The sequence below is a fragment of the Labrus bergylta genome, chromosome 4 (genome assembly GCF_963930695.1).
Source record: "Labrus bergylta chromosome 4, fLabBer1.1, whole genome shotgun sequence".
NCBI classification, from domain to species: domain Eukaryota; kingdom Metazoa; phylum Chordata; class Actinopteri; order Labriformes; family Labridae; genus Labrus; species Labrus bergylta.
The window spans coordinates 11,838,876-11,860,688 of NC_089198.1; the positions used below are offsets into that span (position 1 = coordinate 11,838,876).

A 21,813-nucleotide genomic window follows, 5' to 3' on the forward strand; every position below is an offset into this window, starting at 1 on the left:
TTAAAAGTGGATATACACAAAAGAGGATCAAAAGTGTAGTCTGTACCTGCGCATACCCTGCACTACCACTTCTCTATAAATACTTGTTTACTTTTTTATGTTTTTATCCACAGGAGAACGAATTCCACCTTAAAGACGAGGGCTTCCACGTGATTAAGGGAAGCAGCAAAAGTCTCCCTGAACAGGTGCACAAGATGGGTATTTACCTGATGGTGACCATCAAGCCAGGAATCACTATCATGTGGGACCAGAAGACCAGCCTTTCTGTTAAACTCCATCCAAAGTTCCAGGTAAATTTTCTAACTTTGTCATCTTGTCACAACCCAAATCATATACATTTTGTCTCCCAAAACTGTCAAGATGCACAATGACAAGCACAAAAATGGAGGGATTGAGTTTGGGGCAACTTGGCGCCCGCTGAAGGTCTCACAGTGCAACTGCACTGTCGTAAAACTGTGTATTGGCATGCCAGCTCAACGTTGGACATGCTGTTGCTTGAAGCTCTCTCAAACATGTATATATATTGTCCTATATTTCCTCTAGTCGGACTTCTTGCTCTATTATTCTATGATGTTCTGCTGAATTTCAGCCTGATCGTGCGTGTGGGAGTCCTGTTTCAGCAACCGTTTCAGTTAAGATAAGGTCTTATCTGTGCCTGTAAGAGGCTGAAGGAAGAGTTGTTGCTTGTCATGTTGTTTCTCTCATCTACTGTAGTGTACAGAATGAAACAGTCACATGAGTTAAAACACTAATAAAGTATTTTTGTGGTTTAAACGAAGAAGAACTCTGATAAACACAAGCCATTCCAGTAAACCATCACATGTAAAGAAGGAACAAATAGTCCAGGCTTTAAATGAAACAGCAGATCTAATTGTACTGACAGATTCTGAGTCTGATTTATCCCTACGTTTGTAGCCAGCTGCTCTTTGTTAAACATGTGCCTTTACAGACTAGTCAATGGTAAAGGTGATACAGTACATTGGTGGCTTTAGGTTCAGCGAGTAGCACTTGAAGAAGGGAAATGACAAACCTCCACCGATCAAACAGGTCTCTTTCTATGTATAGGTCATCTTTTCCTAAAATACACTTTGTCTTTGTATTCCCCCCTCTTAGGGTAGAGTTTGTGGTCTGTGTGGAAACTATGATGGCAACAGTCAGGACGACTTCACCACCCCATCCGGGGACATAGTGGCAGATGTTCTTGAGTTTGGTAACAGCTGGAGGGTTTCAGCCAGCTGTCCAAACGCCGGACTGATAAATGACCCCTGTGCCACCAACGGTTATCGGGCATCCTGGTCAAAGAAACAATGTAGCATCATCAACAGTGTCACCTTCCAGAACTGCCACTCACAGGTAACTATATTGATAGCGAGCATAAGGGCTTATGTCCATTGATGGCTTTTTTTGCACTGGCAGCGGCCACAACTTCACTTTCAGAGCACTTCTCTCTGATGCTTACTGTTGCTAGGCTACGAATGTTTGCACACAGCACTTCCACTTTCCTTAGAGGGGACTGTTTATTCTCTGGTGGGCCCACTGCCCAACAGACCTGTAGTATTGCTTAATATGTACATTATGTAACCTGAAACTTATGTAACCTGATCGAAAAAAGTGTCTGTTTTCATGTACTGCTCCTCCTTGCTCCCTCTACGCTCTGAGTCCGTCAGCTACACTCTGTTGAGCCCACACTGTTAGACCCCACATGGGCCAAGTCTGCTCTGATTGGTCTGCCGATCCGCTCTGTCGTTATCGGTCAGTTGCTCAGCACGCGTCTCGGAAATTTCAACTTGAGCTGCAGGGCTTGCCACAACGAGCCAATGGGCTTAGATCAGTGAGCTCACACTGACAATGATGCCGCACTGACAGATTTTTGTCGAGGGGGGCTAGAACCGAGCGTTACATGCGGCTAATGCTACAGCTAACAGGAGGAGGTAGGAGAAGCCACGTTTCTGCGGACTTTGAATTTTTGCACATAGATGTGCCTAAACATGCACAGGAACACAGGAAAACACACTAAAGAGCATATAAAACCAGAAAAAGCATAATATGGGCCCTTTAATATTTGCTGATGATTAAAGAAATATCACAATCACAAGAAACCACAAGAAAAAATGGAAGTAAGTGTATTGTGGCATAAGCAGCACTACACCTGGAAATTTTACTCTCAAGATGAGTCAGACTACTCACAAAGCCCCTACTCCCAGTGTAACAGGGTAACATTAATGATAACGTCTATCTTTGATATACTGCTCAAAGCACACTTTTGTATGTTCAAGGTGGATCCTGGTCCTTTTTTCGACTCTTGTGTGAAAGACTCTTGTGCCTGTGACATGGGTGGAGACTGCGAGTGTTTCTGCACTGCTGTGGCTGCCTACGCCAAAGCTTGTAATGACGCCGGGGTCTGCGTGAGGTGGAGAACTCCAAAAATATGCCGTGAGTTTGTGACCATGACACAAGAATAATGACAGCTGGCCAATGAGGATGAAGGGCAAAAAAACTTATATTTACCTATTTTATCTCTTGCAGCTATATTCTGTGACTTCTACAATGCCCCCGATGGCTGTGAGTGGCATTACAAGCCTTGTGGAGCTGCCTGCATGAAGACATGTACAAATCCTTCAGGACATTGTTCAAGCCTCATCTCGGCTATGGAAGGTATTTTCAATAGATATTCTGACATGTCTTCTTAATAAGAATGTATAAGGTATAAGGATTTTAGATGCTTTGAAAAAAAAAAGCGTCCTGTTTCATGGCGAACAATGTGTCACCACGGCAAATATGACCCATAGAAATGGCCCAAAAAACACTTTTTGTTTTTCAAATTTATTAAAATGGCGGATTTCCTGTTATGAGTTAGGGTATGGCTCCAAGGTGCCTTTTTGTAGATTGGATCAAGCCTCATTGTGCTTACCAAATTTCATACATTTAGCTGAAAGTGTATTCTATGGGGAACTCGTTTTGAAAAGTTAGAGACTGCGCTATGTAGCTATTTTGCCACATCTATGCACTAGACCTATGTCATGTGTAAATTTTCAGCAGGCCTGATGCGTGTGCAAACTTCAATGAATTTTCACAGAAGGTTCAAGCCCCCCAAAAAGGGATTCATTTGAAACTGGAAAGAATCAATGACAACCAATTCCAACAGGAACAGGAAAAATCTATCATTAAAAACTGTTTTATTATTTCTCTGCTGAATAAGTACATAAATCATAGATTTTCAATACTCTCATGTACTTACACATGGCCAACAGCTGATTCTCAATTATTAAACTCTGCAAAAAAAAAAGATAATAATGTAATAAATAATACATTTATTCAATCAGTAATCATCGGGAATTTCATTAATCAGCATTTGTGAAATATATGATGGCAAAGGGTAAAGGAGAAACAAACTGTAAATGAATATATATCTCCTGAGGATTAAAGATCCAATTATGGTTTTACAGGCTGCTATCCTCAGTGTCCCATTACCCATCCCTACTTTGATGAAGACTCCATGAAGTGTGTTTCATGGAACCAATGTGGTTGCTTTGATGACATCGGAAACCATTACCACCTCGGAGAAACGGTCCCAACGACTAACTGCAACACTTGGTATGTCTTTCATATAATTACATTCTGAATTTAAGCAGTGTTGATTCTAGAGTCTGTTGGCAGACAGTCTGCCACTGGCCGGACACTTGCACCTCTTCCTCTTTTTTCCTATTTCTTTTTCTCTCTCCTTTGGATGGATAATTCCTCTTAATTTTTCTTGGTTGACTTTCCTTTCTAAACTTTGGTTTTCACAGCAAAAACTCATTCGACGCTTAGCAGGGAGCGAAAGTGAGTAGTGTCAGATGGGGCCCACTGAGGGAAGTTTTCAACTGTCATTGCAAAATTTGCACATTTTGGACTACTGCTTTGATTTCAAGTTTGTCAGATCTAAGGGGGCCCCCTGCTTGTCTGGAGCCCCAAGCAGTTGCCTACCTGGCCTCTTGACAAACAGTGCCTCTGTAAGCATGGAAACATTTACATTGTTTGGATGTGCACCCTTAAGATTTACAAACAAAAAAACATATATATTGGGGGTGTAACAGTTCACAGTGGTCACAGTTCTGTTCGCACCTCAGTTATGAATCATATTTATTTTGAATGTGCAGTCACATAGTTATTAGTGAACAATGAGGACTGCCACAGAATCTACCCAGCCTGTAACTGAGACACTTTGAAATTGTTTCAAATAAAAAATTTGTAGGCATGTAATGTAATTCTTTATTTCTATCTGCACATTATGAAATGTGGGACATGTATACTGTCCAAGTTAAGAGGAATGTCATTGTTTTATATTGAAATAACATGAATTAAATTAACAAAATCTGGTGGTGAGAAATTAGGCAAACCTGTTGAAATGTAAAAAGCAGAACTTCTTTTTTTTTCAACTTATGAAATGTTTATTTATAGATTTATAGATTGTATAAAAACTGCAAAAAAATGTTTTTGTGGATTTGAAAGAATATTGAGACCAATGGGTGACAACATATCCATAATTCTTCCTATTTCTTAGTCAATGCACCTCATCTGGAATAAATTGCAACTATGAAGTGACACGTAAGTACAGACACATTCTTTGTCTCTCTCTCTCTCTCTCTCTCTCTCTCACTCTCTCTCTCTCACACACACACACACACACACACACACACACACACTCACACAAATAGACTATGTGTATTTATATAATTGAATACCAAAAAATAAATATAAAAAATGTCACTCTCAATCAGTTTGTAGATGCTATGCTAATGGAAAAATCTACAATTATGGGGAGGTCATCTATGATACTAATGACGGGATAGGAGGCTGCATGAAAGCCGTGTGTGGAGCCAATGGAACAATAGAAAGAACCACTTACCCATGCACAACTACAACAACTACTGGACCGACAACAACCCCCTTTTCATTCACAACAACTGGAAGCACAACTACAGGTACAGAAATCCACTGAACATTTCTTGAGGATTCTGCTTTTATGTTATGAATATGTACAGTTAACACAAGATGAACCCTTGCTTTTTTGAGTTTTTCTTTTTTCTAATTGTTCATTTATAAAACAATTTGTTTAATTCCATTTCAGAGATAATCACTACTACAACTGTTGTTCTATCAACAACCTTAGAAACCACAACAGAAGAGGAAGAAACAACAACAGAAGAAGAAGAAACAACAACAGAAGAAGAAACAACAACAACAGAAGAAGAAACAACCCCAACTACTCCTTCAACTACCACAACTAGAACCACAACACCTGTGGAGACAACAACCACACCTCCTACTCCTTCGACGACCACAACTGAAACCACAACACCTGTGGAGACAACAACCACACCTCCTACTCCTTCGACGACCACAACTGAAACCACAACACCTGTGGAGACAACAACCACACCTCCTACTCCTTCAACAACCACAGCTGCAACCACAACACCTGTTGAGACAACAACCACACCTCCTACTCCTTCGACAACCACAGCTGCAACCACAACACCTGTGGAGACAACAACCACACCTCCTACTCCTTCGACGACCACAACTTCAACCACAACACCTGTGGAGACAACAACCACACCTCCTACTCCTTCGACGACCACAACATCAACCACAACACCTGTTGAGACAACAACCACACCTCCTACTCCTTCGACGACAACAACTGAAATCACAACACCTGTGGAGACAACAACCACACCTCCTACTCCTTCGACGACCACAACATCAACCACAACACCTGTGGAGACAACAACCCCACCTCCTACTCCTTCGACGACCACAACTGAAACCACAACACCTGTTGAGACAACAACCACACCTCCTACTCCTTCAACTACCACAGCTGTAACCACAACACCTGTGGAGACAACAACCACACCTCCTACTCCTTCAACTACCACAACTGAAACCACAACACCTGTGGAGACAACAACCACACCTCCTACTCCTTCAACTACCACAACTGAAACCACAACACCTGTGGAGACAACAACCACACCTCCTACTCCTTCGACGACCACAACATCAACCACAACACCTGCTGAGACAACAACCACACCTCCTACTCCTTCGACGACCACAACTGAAACCACAACACCTGTGGAGACAACAACCACACCTCCTACTCCTTCAACTACCACAACTGAAACCACAACACCTGTGGAGACAACAACCACACCTCCTACTCCTTCAACAACCACAGCTGCAACCACAACACCTGTTGAGACAACAACCACACCTCCTACTCCTTCAACTACCACAACTGCAACCACAACACCTGTTGAGACAACAACCACACCTCCTACTCCTTCAACTACCACAGCTGTAACCACAACACCTATTGAGACAACAACCCCACCTCCTACTCCTTCGACTACCACAGCTGCAACCACAACACCTGTGGTTACAAGAACCACACCTCCTACTCCGTCGACTACCACAGCTGAAACCACAACACCTGTTGAGACAACAACCACACCTCCTACTCCTTCAACTACCACAACTGCAACCACAACACCTGTTGAGACAACAACCCCACCTCCTACTCCTTCAACAACCACAGCTGCAACCACAACACCTCTTGAGACAACAACCACACCTCCTACTCCTTCAACTACCACAGCTGTAACCACAACACCTGTGGAGACAACAACCACACCTCCTACTCCTTCAACAACCACAGCTGCAACCACAACACCTGTTGAGACAACAAGCACACCTCGTACTCCTTCAACAACCACAGCTGCAACCACAACACCTGTGGTTACAAGAACCACACCTCCTACTCCTTCAACTACCACAGCTGCAACCACAACACCTGTAGAGACAACAACCACACCTCCTACTCCTTCAACTACCACAGCTGCAACCACAACACCTGTTGAGACAACAACCACACCTCCTACTCCTTCGACAACCACAGCTGCAACCACAACACCTGTTGAGACAACAACCACACCTCCTACTCCTTCGACAACCACAGCTGCAACCACAACACCTGTGGAGACAACAACCACACCTCCTACTCCTTCGAAAACCACAGCTGCAACCACAACACCTGTTGAGACAACAACCACACCTCCTACTCCGTCAACTACCACAACTGGAACCACAACACCTGTTGAGACAACAACCACACCTCCTACTCCTTCAACTACCACAACTGGAACCACAACACCTGTAGAGACAACAACCCCACCTCCTACTCCTTCAACTACCACAGCTGCAACCACAACACCTGTTGAGACAACAACCACACCTCCTACTCCTTCAACTACCACAAATGCAACCACAACACCTGTGGAGACAACAACCACACCTCCTACTCCTTCAACAACCACAACTGCAACCACAACACCTGTTGAGACAACAACCACACCTCCTACTCCTTCGACGACCACAACTGGAACCACAACACCTGTGGTGCTAACAACCACACCTTCTACTCCTTCGACAACCACAGCTGCAACCACAACACCTGTTGAGACAACAACCACACCTCCTACTCCTTCAACTTCCACAGCTGTAACCACAACACCTGTGGTTACAACAACCACACCTCCTCCTCCTTCAACTACCACAGCTGCAACCACAACACCTGTTGAGACAACAACCACACCTCCTACTCCATCAACTACCACAACTGGAACCACAACACCTGTTGAGACAACAACCACACCTCCTACTCCTTCAACTACCACAACTGGAACCACAACACCTCTAGAGACAACAACCCCACCTCCTACTCCTCCGACTACCACAACTGAAACCCCAACACCTGTGGTTACAACAACCACACCTCCTACTCCTTCGACTACCACAACTGCAACCACAACACCTGTGGTGACAACAACCACACCTCCTACTCCTTCAACTACCACAGCTGTAACCACAACACCTGTTGAGACAACAACCACACCTCCTACTCCTTCAACAACTACAGCTGCAACCACAACACCTGTTGAGACAACAACCACACCTCCTACTCCTTCAACTACCACAGCTGTAACCACAACACCTGTGGTGACAACAACCACACCTCCTACTCCTTCAACAACTACAGCTGCAACCACAACACCTGTTGAGACAACAACCACACCTCCTACTCCTTCAACAACTACAGCTGCAACCACAACACCTGTTGAGACAACAACAACACCTCCTACTCCTTCCACTACCACAGCTGTAACCACAACACCTGTGGTTACAACAACCACACCTCCTACTCCTTCAACTACCACAGCTGCAACCACAACACCTGTTGAGACAACAACCACACCTCCTACTCCTTCGACGACCACAACTTCAACCACAACACCTGTGGTGACAACAACCACACCTCCTACTCCTTCAACTACCACAGCTGCAACCACAACACCTGTTGAGACAACAACAACACCTCCTACTCCTTCAACTACCACAACTGCAACCACAACACCTGTAGAGACAACAACCACACCTCCTACTCCTTCAACAACCACAGCTGCAACCACAACACCTGTTGAGACAACAACCACACCTCCTACTCCTTCAACGACCACAACTTCAACCACAACACCTGTGGTGACAACAACCACACCTCCTACTCCTTCAACTACCACAGCTGTAACCACAACACCTTTTGAGACAACAACCACACCTCCTACTCCTTCAACTACCACAGCTGCAACCACAACACCTGTGGTGACAACAACCACACCTCCTACTCCTTCAACTACCACAGCTGCAACCACAACACCTGTTGAGACAACAACCACACCTCCTACTCCTTCGACGACCACAACTTCAACCACAACACCTGTGGTGACAACAACCACACCTCCTACTCCTTCAACTACCACAGCTGCAACCACAACACCTGTTGAGACAACAACCACACCTCCTACTCCTTCGACGACCACAACTTCAACCACAACACCTGTGGTGACAACAACCACACCTCCTACTCCTTCAACTACCACAGCTGCAACCACAACACCTGTTGAGACAACAACAACACCTCCTACTCCTTCAACTACCACAACTGCAACCACAACACCAGTAGAGACAACAACCACACCTCCTACTCCTTCAACAACCACAGCTGCAACCACAACACCTGTTGAGACAACAACCACACCTCCTACTCCTTCAACGACCACAACACCTGTGGTGACAACAACCACACCTCCTACTCCTTCAACTACCACAGCTGTAACCACAACACCTTTTGAGACAACAACCACACCTCCTACTCCTTCAACTACCACAGCTGCAACCACAACACCTGTGGTGACAACAACCACACCTCCTACTCCTTCAACTACCACAGCTGCAACCACAACACCTGTTGAGACAACAACCACACCTCCTACTCCTTCGACGACCACAGCTTCAACCACAACACCTGTGGTGACAACAACCACACCTCCTACTCCTTCAACTACCACAGCTGCAACCACAACACCTGTTGAGACAACAACAACACCTCCTACTCCTTCAACTACCACAACTGCAACCACAACACCTGTAGAGACAACAACCACACCTCCTACTCCTTCAACAACCACAACTGCAACCACAACACCTGTTGAGACAACAACCACACCTCCTACTCCTTCAACGACCACAACTTCAACCACAACACCTGTGGTGACAACAACCACACCTCCTACTCCTTCAACTACCACAGCTGTAACCACAACACCTTTTGAGACAACAACCACACCTCCTACTCCTTCAACTACCACAGCTGCAACCACAACACCTGTGGTGACAACAACCACACCTCCTACTCCTTCAACTACCACAGCTGCAACCACAACACCTGTTGAGACAACAACCACACCTCCTACTCCTTCGACGACCACAACTTCAACCACAACACCTGTGGTGACAGCAACCACACCTCCTACTCCTTCAACTACCACAGCTGCAACCACAACACCTGTTGAGACAACAACCACACCTCCTACTCCTTCAACTACCACAGCTGCAACCACAACACCTGTTGAGACAACAACCCCACCTCCTACTCCTTCGACGACCACAACTTCAACCACAACACCTGTGGTGACAGCAACCACACCTCCTACTCCTTCAACTACCACAGCTGTAACCACAACACCTATTGAGACAGCAACCACACCTCCTACTCCTTCGACAACCACAACTGGAACCACAACACCTGTAGAGACAACAACCCCACCTCCTACTCCTTCGACGACCACAACTGCAACCACAACACCTGTGGTGGCAACAACCACACCTCCTACTCTTACTTCTACTACAACACCTACAACTACTGTTTCTGTTGTAACAGAACCCCCACCAACAACAACTGCGGTTACACAACCTGTAGTTCAGAACACAACTACTGTGGCTTCAACTACCACAACACATCTTGAGACAATAACCACACCTCCTACTCCGTCAACTACCACAACTGTAACCACAGCACCTGTGGTGACAACAACCACACCTCCTACTCCTTCAACTACCACAACTGCAACCACAACACCTGTTGAGACAACAACCACACCTCCTACTCCTTCCACTACCACAGCTGTAACCACAACACCTGTGGTTACAACAACCACACCTCCTACTCCTTCAACTACCACAGCTGCAACCACAACACCTGTTGAGACAACAACCACACCTCCTACTCCTTCCACTACCACAGCTGTAACCACAACACCTGTGGTTACAACAACCACACCTCCTACTCCTTCAACTACCACAGCTGCAACCACAACACCTGTTGAGACAACAACCACACCTCCTACTCCTTCAACTACCACAACTGCAACCACAACACCTGTTGAGACAACAACCACACCTCCTACTCCTTCCACTACCACAGCTGTAACCACAACACCTGTGGTTACAACAACCACACCTCCTACTCCTTCAACTACCACAACTGCAACCACAACACCTGTTGAGACAACAACCACACCTCCTACTCCTTCGACGACCACAACTTCAACCACAACACCTGTGGTGACAACAACCACACCTCCTACTCCTTCAACTAGCACAGCTGCAACCACAACACCTGTAGAGACAACAACCACACCTCCTACTCCTTCAACTACCACAGCTGCAACCACAACACCTGTTGGGACAACAACCACACCTCCTACTCCTTCAACGACCACAACTTCAACCACAACACCTGTGGTGACAACAACCACACCTCCTACTCCTTCAACTACCACAGCTGTAACCACAACACCTTTTGAGACAACAACCACACCTCCTACTCCTTCAACTACCACAGCTGCAACCACAACACCTGTGGTTACAACAACCACACCTCCTACTCCTTCAACTACCACAGCTGCAACCACAACACCTGTTGAGACAACAACCCCACCTCCTACTCCTTCGACGACCACAACTTCAACCACAACACCTGTGGTGACAGCAACCACACCTCCTACTCCTTCAACTACCACAGCTGTAACCACAACACCTTTTGAGACAACAACCACACCTCCTACTCCTTCAACTACCACAGCTGCAACCACAACACCTGTGGTTACAACAACCACACCTCCTACTCCTTCAACTACCACAGCTGTAACCACAACACCTATTGAGACAACAACCCCACCTCCTACTCCTTCGACAACCACAGCTGCAACCACAACACCTGTGGTTACAACAACCACACCTCCTACTCCTTCAACTACCACAGCTGTAACCACAACACCTATTGAGACAACAACCCCACCTCCTACTCCTTCAACTACCACAGCTGTAACCACAACACCTATTGAGACAACAACCCCACCTCCTACTCCTTCAACTACCACAGCTGTAACCACAACACCTTTTGAGACAACAACCACACCTCCTACTCCGTCGACTACCACAGCTGCAACCACAACACCTGTTGAGACAACAACCACACCTCCTACTCCTTCAACTACCACAACTGCAACCACAACACCTGTGGAGACAACAACCACACCTCCTACTCCTTCAACAACCACAGCTGCAACCACAACACCTGTTGAGACAACAACCACACCTCCTACTCCTTCAACTACCACAACTGTAACCACAACACCTGTTGAGACAACAACCACACCTCCTACTCCTTCAACAACCACAGCTGCAACCACAACACCTGTGGAGACAACAACCACACCTCCTACTCCTTCAACAACCACAGCTGCAACCACAACACCTGTTGAGACAACAACCACACCTCCTACTCCTTCAACTACCACAGCTGCAACCACAACACCTGTTGAGACAACAACCACACCTCTTACTCCTTCAACTACCACAACTGCAACCACAACACCTGTAGAGACAACAACCACACCTCCTACTCCTTCAACAACCACAGCTGCAACCACAACACCTGTTGAGACAACAACCACACCTCCTACTCCTTCAACTACCACAACTGCAACCACAACACCTGTGGTGACAACAACCACACCTCCTATTCCTTCAACTACCACAGCTGCAACCACAACACCTGTGGTTACAACAACCACACCTCCTACTCCTTCAACTACCACAGCTGCAACCACAACACCTGTTGAGACAACAACCCCACCTCCTACTCCTTCGACGACCACAGCTGCAACCACAACACCTGTTGAGACAACAACCCCACCTCCTACTCCTTCAACTACCACAGCTGTAGCCACAACACCTTTTGAGACAACAACCACACCTCCTACTCCTTCAACTACCACAACTTCAACCACAACACCTGTGGTGACAGCAACCACACCTCCTACTCCTTCAACTACCACAGCTGTAGCCACAACACCTTTTGAGACAACAACCACACCTCCTACTCCTTCAACTACCACAGCTGCAACCACAACACCTGTTGAGACAACAACCCCACCTCCTACTCCTTCGACGACCACAACTTCAACCACAACACCTGTGGTGACAGCAACCACACCTCCTACTCCTTCAACTACCACAGCTGCAACCACAACACCTGTGGTTACAACAACCACACCTCCTACTCCTTCAACTACCACAGCTGTAACCACAACACCTTTTGAGACAACAACCACACCTCCTACTCCTTCAACTACCACAGCTGCAACCACAACACCTGTGGTTACAACAACCACACCTCCTACTCCTTCAACTACCACAGCTGTAACCACAACACCTATTGAGACAACAACCCCACCTCCTACTCCTTCGACAACCACAGCTGCAACCACAACACCTGTGGTTACAAGAACCACACCTCCTACTCCGTCGACTACCACAGCTGCAACCACAACACCTGTTGAGACAACAACCACACCTCCTACTCCTTCAACTACCACAACTGCAACCACAACACCTGTGGAGACAACAACCACACCTCCTACTCCTTCAACAACCACAGCTGCAACCACAACACCTGTTGAGACAACAACCACACCTCCTACTCCTTCAACAACCACAGCTGCAACCACAACACCTGTTGAGACAACAACCACACCTCCTACTCCTTCAACTACCACAACTGCAACCACAACACCTGTTGAGACAACAACCACACCTCCTACTCCTTCAACAACCACAGCTGCAACCACAACACCTGTGGAGACAACAACCACACCTCCTACTCCTTCAACAACCACAACTGCAACCACAACACCTGTGGAGACAACAACCACACCTCCTACTCCTTCAACAACCACAGCTGTAACCACAACACCTGTTGAGACAACAACCACACCTCCTACTCCTTCAACTACCACAACTGCAACCACAACACCTGTTGGGACAACAACCACACCTCCTACTCCTTCAACAACCACAGCTGCAACCACAACACCTCTTGAGACAACAACCACACCTCCTACTCCTTCAACTACCACAGCTGTAACCACAACACCTGTGGAGACAACAACCACACCTCCTACTCCTTCAACAACCACAGCTGCAACCACAACACCTGTTGAGACAACAAGCACACCTCGTACTCCTTCAACAACCACAGCTGCAACCACAACACCTGTGGTGACAACAACCACACCTCCTACTCCTTCAACAACCACAGCTGCAATCACAACACCTGTTGAGACTACAACCACACCTCCTACTCCTTCAACTACTTCTACTACAACACCTACAACTACTGTTACTGTTGTAACAGAACCCCCACCAACAACAACTGTGGTTACCAAACCTCCAGTTCAGAACACAACTACTGTGGCTTCAACTACCACAACAACACTAACTCTTCCAGTCAGTACAACTGTCTTTTCAACAACTGTGTCCTCTACGGAACCTGTTTCCACAACTATAACAAGTTCTTCGACAATATGTTCATGCATTGTCAATGGAAATTCATTTCAACCTGGTAGGTGATCCTCCACTTTTCATATTACATTCATATCACATTTCTCCTCATGGGGTCACAGGATTAACAGCTAATGCTCTTTTGTTGTGTTTTTAAATATATTTTATGTAAATAAAATAGCTACTCTGTATATTCTACATTTTAACCTTAGTTTTTTATATTAATGTCTAACAATTGTATGAAACATTTTAAAGTAAACACACCCACATTCAAAAGTGTAGTCACCAATAATTTAAAACAGACTATCCAAAAATTGCAGGTACATACTGGCAATTTAGCTGACGCAGTCATTCAACATTAAATTAAATGATTATTCGGAGTTATGGGTTAAATAGAAAAGGATAATAATGTATGCGTAGTGTAATTCAAGTCTGATAATAATTAGCTCATAAATTACTGTGAATATGTTACTTTCTTAGTCAGTCCAGATTGCTCCTGAATCAGTTCACATATGAATATATGAACTAAAGACTTTATTTCCATCCTAAAATTAAAATATGATTAAAAAAATTAAACAAAAGGAACAGTTTCCAGAAAAGGAGTAGGACGAATTTATTCATACGTTTAGTTTCAGCTCTTCAGTTTATAAGTTTATATTTCAAGTGAGGCTGTCCTGTGAGAACCATAAATTACTTAACGGTCCACTAAAAACAAAACAGATTATCCTAATGCGTAATATTTACCTGAGAGATATTTTGTAATTTATATACATATTTTAAATGCTGAAAGTGAAGACAAGGCAAGTTTATGTATGGAGCACCATTCACACACAAAACAATTCAGAGTGCTTATTAGAGTTCAAAATCAAACATTTACAACATTGAGGTTTAGCAGAAATGAGAAATTCAAATAGATTAGTTCATCAGATCAAAAAGAAATAAATTAGGCTACTATGACGTTAAGAAAAATTCTAGGAAAATATCCTCAAATTGGGTCATTAACGACGAGTGATGTGATCTGTGTGTCTCACACTGTTATAGAGCTCTGAAGTTCCTGACTAGGAAGATGTTTAAAAAGAGGCTCAAAATCAACCAGCCATGACTTAGTTTGTTAATATCAGCTCTATGTTGGCTTTACAAAACAGAGATAGAGTCCTGCTTTGCTGCGCCACTTTGATAAAATGCAGCTCTTAACCTTTTTGGTCCTAACAAAGCTCTATTCTCTGTCTGTTCACTAACCTTTAATTTTCTACTTTAATCTTCGATCTGAACTCTGCTTTCACAGGGGATACACTCTTCAATGTTAATGATGGCTTAGGCTTGTGTTTTATTGCTCACTGCAATGCATCGTGCGATGTTCAGAAGTTCAACACTTCATGTCCCACAACACCAACTACAACACCACCAATCACAACCCCATCACCACCTGAGGACTGCATCTACATGAATGAAACACGACAGGTAAAGAACAGAGTTTTAGAATAGAAAGGGTTTTTTACCCTAAAGTAAGCACATTATCATAAACATCTGGACTTTGAAGAGACATTGCAGTGATAGGTGCAGTAGTATTTTTTCGTTTTCTTTCAAATGGCCTGTAAACACAAGCGTAAGAACCACAAAAGGCAATATGTTGATATCTAACTTCAGGTTAGAGTACGGATCCAAGAAAAACACATTTTATGCACAGAGAGGATAGTTCCCTGAGTACTGTTAAATTTGATGAGTTATGTTTTTGTCCTTTAAGACATCCACATAACTTTCTGCTTCTTAACCTCCTTCCCAGCATAATGAGAGCTGGAAGATTGACAACTGCAACATGGCTATCTGTACAAATGGCACGGTCAAAACGATGGCTTTTTCCTGTTCCTTTGTGGAAAAACCTGTATGTACCAATGGACAACCGCCTGTCAAGGTCTATGATGACAACGGATGCTGCTTCCATTATGACTGTGAATGTAAGTCGTAATTGTAACCTTTCATCATTTTGAGTTTTTAACATGCAGCAGAATATCTGTTTTATCGTGTTCACACTCTTAACAATAACACATCCCTCTCTGCAAAAGAATTGGCAAACTTTAACTTTTGCAACTTAAGTTATTGGTTTTTAAGTTGAACAAATAGCACAATAACTTTCACGAGGGAAAATGGCATTTCTTCCATGTCAACAGAACGCCCATCTAGCCTGTTTTCCGCACTATGTAACTTTTGCAGCATCTCATGAGAAGTGCGTACGGCTTTACGGCACTAGTTCACAGCTTTCAGCTAAAAGGCAGCCAGTTTGCTTGTCTCTGTACTGTTTGATAAAATGGAAGAGGGCGGTGTCAGATGATGCTGCGGAGAGAAAAAGAAAGAGTGTCTGAGCAAGAAGCTGGTCTAGAGGACTTTGTCAGTCCACATGGCTCTTTGTCTTCTCACAACATCTTTGCCTGTGTTCTGGCGAGATGTGCTGCCATGTCAAAAAATGCTACCACAGCACGAAACAATGGCAAGGGCTTTCTTTATCCCCTTTAGAATAAAGTAACCGTAACAAAATAACTTTATATTGATTCAATACTCATTCCCTATGGATTGTCACAGTCTGGGGAGAATGTGTTGGTGCCCTATTATAAGATTTCACAGGAAGTGTATTTCAATGGACAATAATCTCCTAGAATGCTCCCAGTACATAATCACTTTTAAAACATCACAACTCCAGTGAGGGGGGCTTGTTTTGATTCTCTATAATACAAAAATCAAGATTTTAGAGGAATCAATTCTCTATAGACAAAAAGCCCCAATCAAACATGCTCCCTCTATTGCACACAGCACCATGGTAGCACATCTTGATGGGTGGCACTATTGTATAGAACACCTGCTTCTCCACTCTCTGCTTGTCATGAAATGCATGTTGTTAATAAGGGGCAGGGGGGCTAACAACACTATTTGTGTTTACGACAGTGCAGTTGCACGCAGAGACCTTCAGTGGCACACCGAAGAGAACCAATTCAAATTTGTCTATAAATTCGCTTTGAAAGACACTGAGGTTGAAACTTCCTGCTCAGAAAACGATCAGACTTATTGGTGAAATAAAATATGTGTTATGTTTGTTCCACTTTTAACTATTTCTTCATCTGTTTTTTCTTCTCCTGTAGGTGTATGCACTGTCTGGTCTGGGCACTACAACACATTTGATGGAGTCGATTACGTTTTCAAGCAGTTGTGCAAGTACTACCTTGTCAAAGAGATCCAGTATAAGTACAACCTGTCTATTATGTTGGACAGTCATAGATGTGAAACTGCGAACAGCACGTTCTGTCCCCAGGCCGTCATCGTGAAGTTCAACAACAACACCATCGTTTTGACTCAGTTGAAGAGCGAAGGCCTTGTGGTAAGCTAAAATTAGAAAAGTATACACAAACCCCATTCATTATTCTGTGACTTGATGCCAGTCAAAGGAGTAAGATGGAAAGTACAGCTGGAGTTAGAAGTGTCATTGTTTTTCCTCTCCCTGTCCTACAGGCGTTCATAAACGGGAAACAGATCTATCCCGCCTACTCCAATCATTACCTGTCCCTCTTCAGCACAGATATGGCAATCACATTGATGATACCTTCCATTCAGACAAAAATCTTCTATAAAACCAACTCATTCAGCATTTACCTACCATATGATCTCTTCCATGGGAATACTGAGGGACAGTGTGGTGAGTAACCAGAACACACACACACACACACCTGTTTCTGTTGCTATATTTGGTCATCCCTGATTGGAAACCTGTTCTGTCATTTTTAAGGGCAACTTAAATTGACCAGCTAATCAACATAATCAACTAAATCTGGTGCAATGCATCTCCTCTCATAAATTGAGATGAATGTACATTGTACATTGTACATTGTACATCCCTGGCCAACTAAACAATAAACTAAACTAGTTACAAAGAGTTAGTATGGGTAGCTTGAAGTAAGAACCCCCAACCCTATAAAGCTGAATGATCACATTTGATACACAATTTTTTGAGTTGTGAATCATCCGTGATGAGATCATTTTTCTCAGCAAATATTCTCATTGTAGCATCATATAGAGCAGTGGTTTTCATCTGGTCTTGCCTCAGGACCCACTACCAACTCCTTCACAGATGAATTGCGACCCAAATTTCTGCAATTTTTCAACCAATCAGACTCATTTCATGAAAAATTGTGCAGTTTGGATCTCAGACGAAACAAAACATGTTACATAACAAAGAAATTGAATAAAACATACATGTTTAAAAAGCACCTAATGGACTTTTTTAACAAAAACATTTTTTCAAAGCACACAATCGCAACCCACTGAAAACAGCACCGCGACCCACTTTTGGGATCCTACCCCCCAGTTGAGAACCACTGATATAGAGGACTCTCTATTTCTGTTGCTTCATCTGCCACATGTTCATTGTTTTTACGTCACATCTTACCTCAGGAGGCCTTCCGCCCTCCCTCCCACTGGGAGGTGCATATTTGAACAGTAAGGTCAGGAGAATATCCGAAGCAGCCTACCTGAAATTATCTAGATATTTTCAGGAGTGAATAATGTGAAAACGGCTTAAGTCACTAAACTGCCCGATGATTTAAATATAAAACAAAAACAAAAGCCTTACATGCAATGTGTTTTTTGATTGTTTTAGGCCTAAGTTGTTACATCATGTCACAGTGTGGAGCTTCAAGCTTTCAGTAGTCTATAATAAGGCCCTTTTCTTTCTTAGCTATGAATCAGGTCCATCATATTTTATTCAAACAGCCCAGTAAAGAGCCATTTTCATGTGTGAACAATTGCTTCTTCTCCTTTCCCAGGAACCTGTGACAACTCCCAGATCAATGAGTGCCGTTATCCAAATGGCGAGAAGGGACCCTGCAATATCTTTGCACCCTCCTGGGTAGTCCCAGGTCTACCCTGTGAAACCACAACAATCCCCCCAACAACTTCAACGGCAGTGACCAGCCAAAGCACAACAATCATAACATCACAGCTCCCCTGCAAACCACCGATCTGTGAACTCTTAAAGAGCAGGTGAGGAGAAAAGAGAGTGCTTTAATTAACTCCTGAACTGTTTGTTGTCTTAAGTATGTAATGACCTAAAACTATTAACACATTTATACAATCAAAAGTGAACCCGAGGTCCATTCACTTCAATTGGAATCTCCATGACAACCAATGTGCCCGCAGTATTCTAAAAAAACATTGAACTTTTTCGAAGGATTTTGGAGAGACCTGACCATGTGCTGGCTTAGCTAACAGGCTGCTAACTAGCCAACGTTCCTTCGTTTCAGTTGCCGATGTTGATTGTCAGTTCGCTCTTTAAACATTTTTATATACTGCCTGATTACCTGAATCGTTTTCCAACCCATCCTTACCTGCGTCACGTTATAGGCCTACACTGAAGAATTGGTTCATAATATACAAGAAAAAGGGTGCTTCCGAAGACCTGAACTCTTAGTTTCTATTTTATTAAAGTTGTTGAATATTCATAACAAAGTGTTCTGCCGTGTTTGTGTATCCTTCTAGTATATTTGAGGAGTGTGCTTCGGTCATTCCCGCATTCCCATACATTTCATCCTGTGAGATTGACGGCTGCAACGGTGGTGGAATTGAAATACCACATATCAATGTCACCTGCATCATTCTGGAGACCTATGCTGATTTGTGTGCTGAAAAAGGAATCTGTATTGACTGGAGGAATAGAACCAATGGGATGTGTGGTAAGATCTATAGTCAGTAGTGTAAAGTACTACAGTTGTTGTGTTGAGTGCTGAAAACTTTAATTCTATTTCCATTTTCCAGAGCACAGGTGTCCAGAGGGCAAGGTGTACAAGGCCTGTGGACCAGCTGTAGAGCCAACATGCAATGACAGGTAATGAAAACAGTGTTGTCCTTTTTTAATTCAGTATTCAATGCAGAACATTTTAACACCACTTTACTGATTCATATCGTTTTATTTTCTGCTTTTTTCAAGTTCTGTTTTAATCATAATAAAGAAAGATTAAAAAAAAAAAAAAAAAAAAACACCATCAGATTCACTAAACAAGTACAAAGGGTTTAAATGCTCCGCTAAAGCCTCGCTCACACTGTGCGATTTTTTTTTCCCCGATTGTATAAAAGTCGGGGTGGCATGTCAGCTCACACTGTACGACTGAATCGTTTACGACACCCGACCAGACCTTGAGATTTATGTGCTCACACTGTACGACCCGATTGTCGGAGAGCTCACACTGTACGGGTGAAATCAGGATGGAGCGTTGACAGTTAAAGCTTCATTTGAAAACTTTGACAGCGGTTGGTGAAAGAGAAGGAAGTGAAAGTTGTTGTAGGATAGAGGAAAGTTGATACAATCGTAGATATATGGATACAAGTTTCAGAAAAGTGCTGCACTGATGATCTGTACAGAAAAGTAAAAAATAAAACGCCGGGTTGTGTCCTGCTGCTGGTCGCCATGGCTACATTCCTCCCTTGTCTCTCGTGATTATATTGAAGTCACACACAACTTCTGCCAGACCCTTTCATGATGGAATCGTAAAGATTTTAAATTCTAAATATCAAACATGTTTGAAATAAATCGGGGGTTAAGATTGGATCTTTGTACCACTTACACTACAAGATAATCTGAGCAGATAATCGGTTCCGAGCAGCCTTGAGTCGGGAGAGACCCTGCGATTGTTGGGAAGGAAGAATCGGAGCTCAAATCAGCCCGATTATCCTGCAGTGTGAGCCAGGCTTAACTGGGCTGAGGAGCAAACATCCATTATGCAGTCATTCAAGCTATATGCTTGAGATGGAGCAAATAAAAGAAGAATATGACGCGCAATTTATGTAGTTATTAGCGTCCGCAATCCATTCTTAGTGAATCAGGCCCTGAATGTTTTAATCACCATTTTTATAATTGTAACCCACCTCACACCCTCCTTTCAGGTGTCAGGTATCAGGGTTGTTAATTAAATTAAACAGTGGGGTAAAAGTTAAGATAGATTAACAGGAATGAACCTTAACAAACACAATTAAAAATGTTCATTAAATAAAAACTTTGTTCATTTTAAAGGCTGTTGTGTGTAATAGTCAATCTCAGCGCCAGACTGTGCTTGTCTTTACCAATGGGTGAATCTATGGATGGAAATTGGAGCATGAAAACCTATCATGTTAGAGACAAGTTAATAAATTATCACCATGATTGAAGATTATTGTTTTGTAACCTTACATCTTAAAGTTTACACACCACTGTAATAACCACTTGTTTCATTTCTGACCTCAGATACAACAGCATGTTCAATGCAGGATCCTCTCCATCCTCTACTGACACTAAGGAGGGTTGCTTTTGTCCTGAAGACACCACTTTATTCAATCAAGTCTATGACGAATGTGTGCCCGCTTGTGGTAAGGAACCCAAAGGAAACATACTATGACTGCGTAATGGAACTTTTCACATAAAAGCTGTCAGTCAGTATTCAATTGTCTCTATTTGAATTTCAGATTGTACAGGACCTGATGGAAAACCAAAACTGGTGAGAAATCTTCCTC

General features: G+C 43.6%; 1 protein-coding gene across 1 annotated transcript in view; it reads left to right on the top strand.

Annotated features, from left to right (window-relative positions):
* The window catches only part of LOC109997590 (mucin-2-like), a 45,104-nt gene that overhangs the window by 14,029 nt on the left and 9,262 nt on the right, over window positions 1–21,813 (top strand). Inside the window, exons 22-39 of the mRNA XM_065953401.1 lie at window positions 114–290; window positions 1,114–1,353; window positions 2,277–2,433; window positions 2,527–2,655; window positions 3,447–3,594; window positions 4,544–4,587; window positions 4,761–4,964; window positions 5,111–11,829; window positions 12,631–14,350; window positions 15,575–15,750; window positions 16,073–16,244; window positions 17,421–17,656; window positions 17,788–17,971; window positions 19,098–19,314; window positions 19,810–20,003; window positions 20,086–20,155; window positions 21,548–21,669; window positions 21,766–21,797. Coding sequence (XP_065809473.1) covers window positions 114–290; window positions 1,114–1,353; window positions 2,277–2,433; window positions 2,527–2,655; window positions 3,447–3,594; window positions 4,544–4,587; window positions 4,761–4,964; window positions 5,111–11,829; window positions 12,631–14,350; window positions 15,575–15,750; window positions 16,073–16,244; window positions 17,421–17,656; window positions 17,788–17,971; window positions 19,098–19,314; window positions 19,810–20,003; window positions 20,086–20,155; window positions 21,548–21,669; window positions 21,766–21,797 — 10,941 coding nt within the window. The remainder of the gene's footprint in view (window positions 1–113; window positions 291–1,113; window positions 1,354–2,276; window positions 2,434–2,526; window positions 2,656–3,446; window positions 3,595–4,543; window positions 4,588–4,760; window positions 4,965–5,110; window positions 11,830–12,630; window positions 14,351–15,574; window positions 15,751–16,072; window positions 16,245–17,420; window positions 17,657–17,787; window positions 17,972–19,097; window positions 19,315–19,809; window positions 20,004–20,085; window positions 20,156–21,547; window positions 21,670–21,765; window positions 21,798–21,813) is intronic.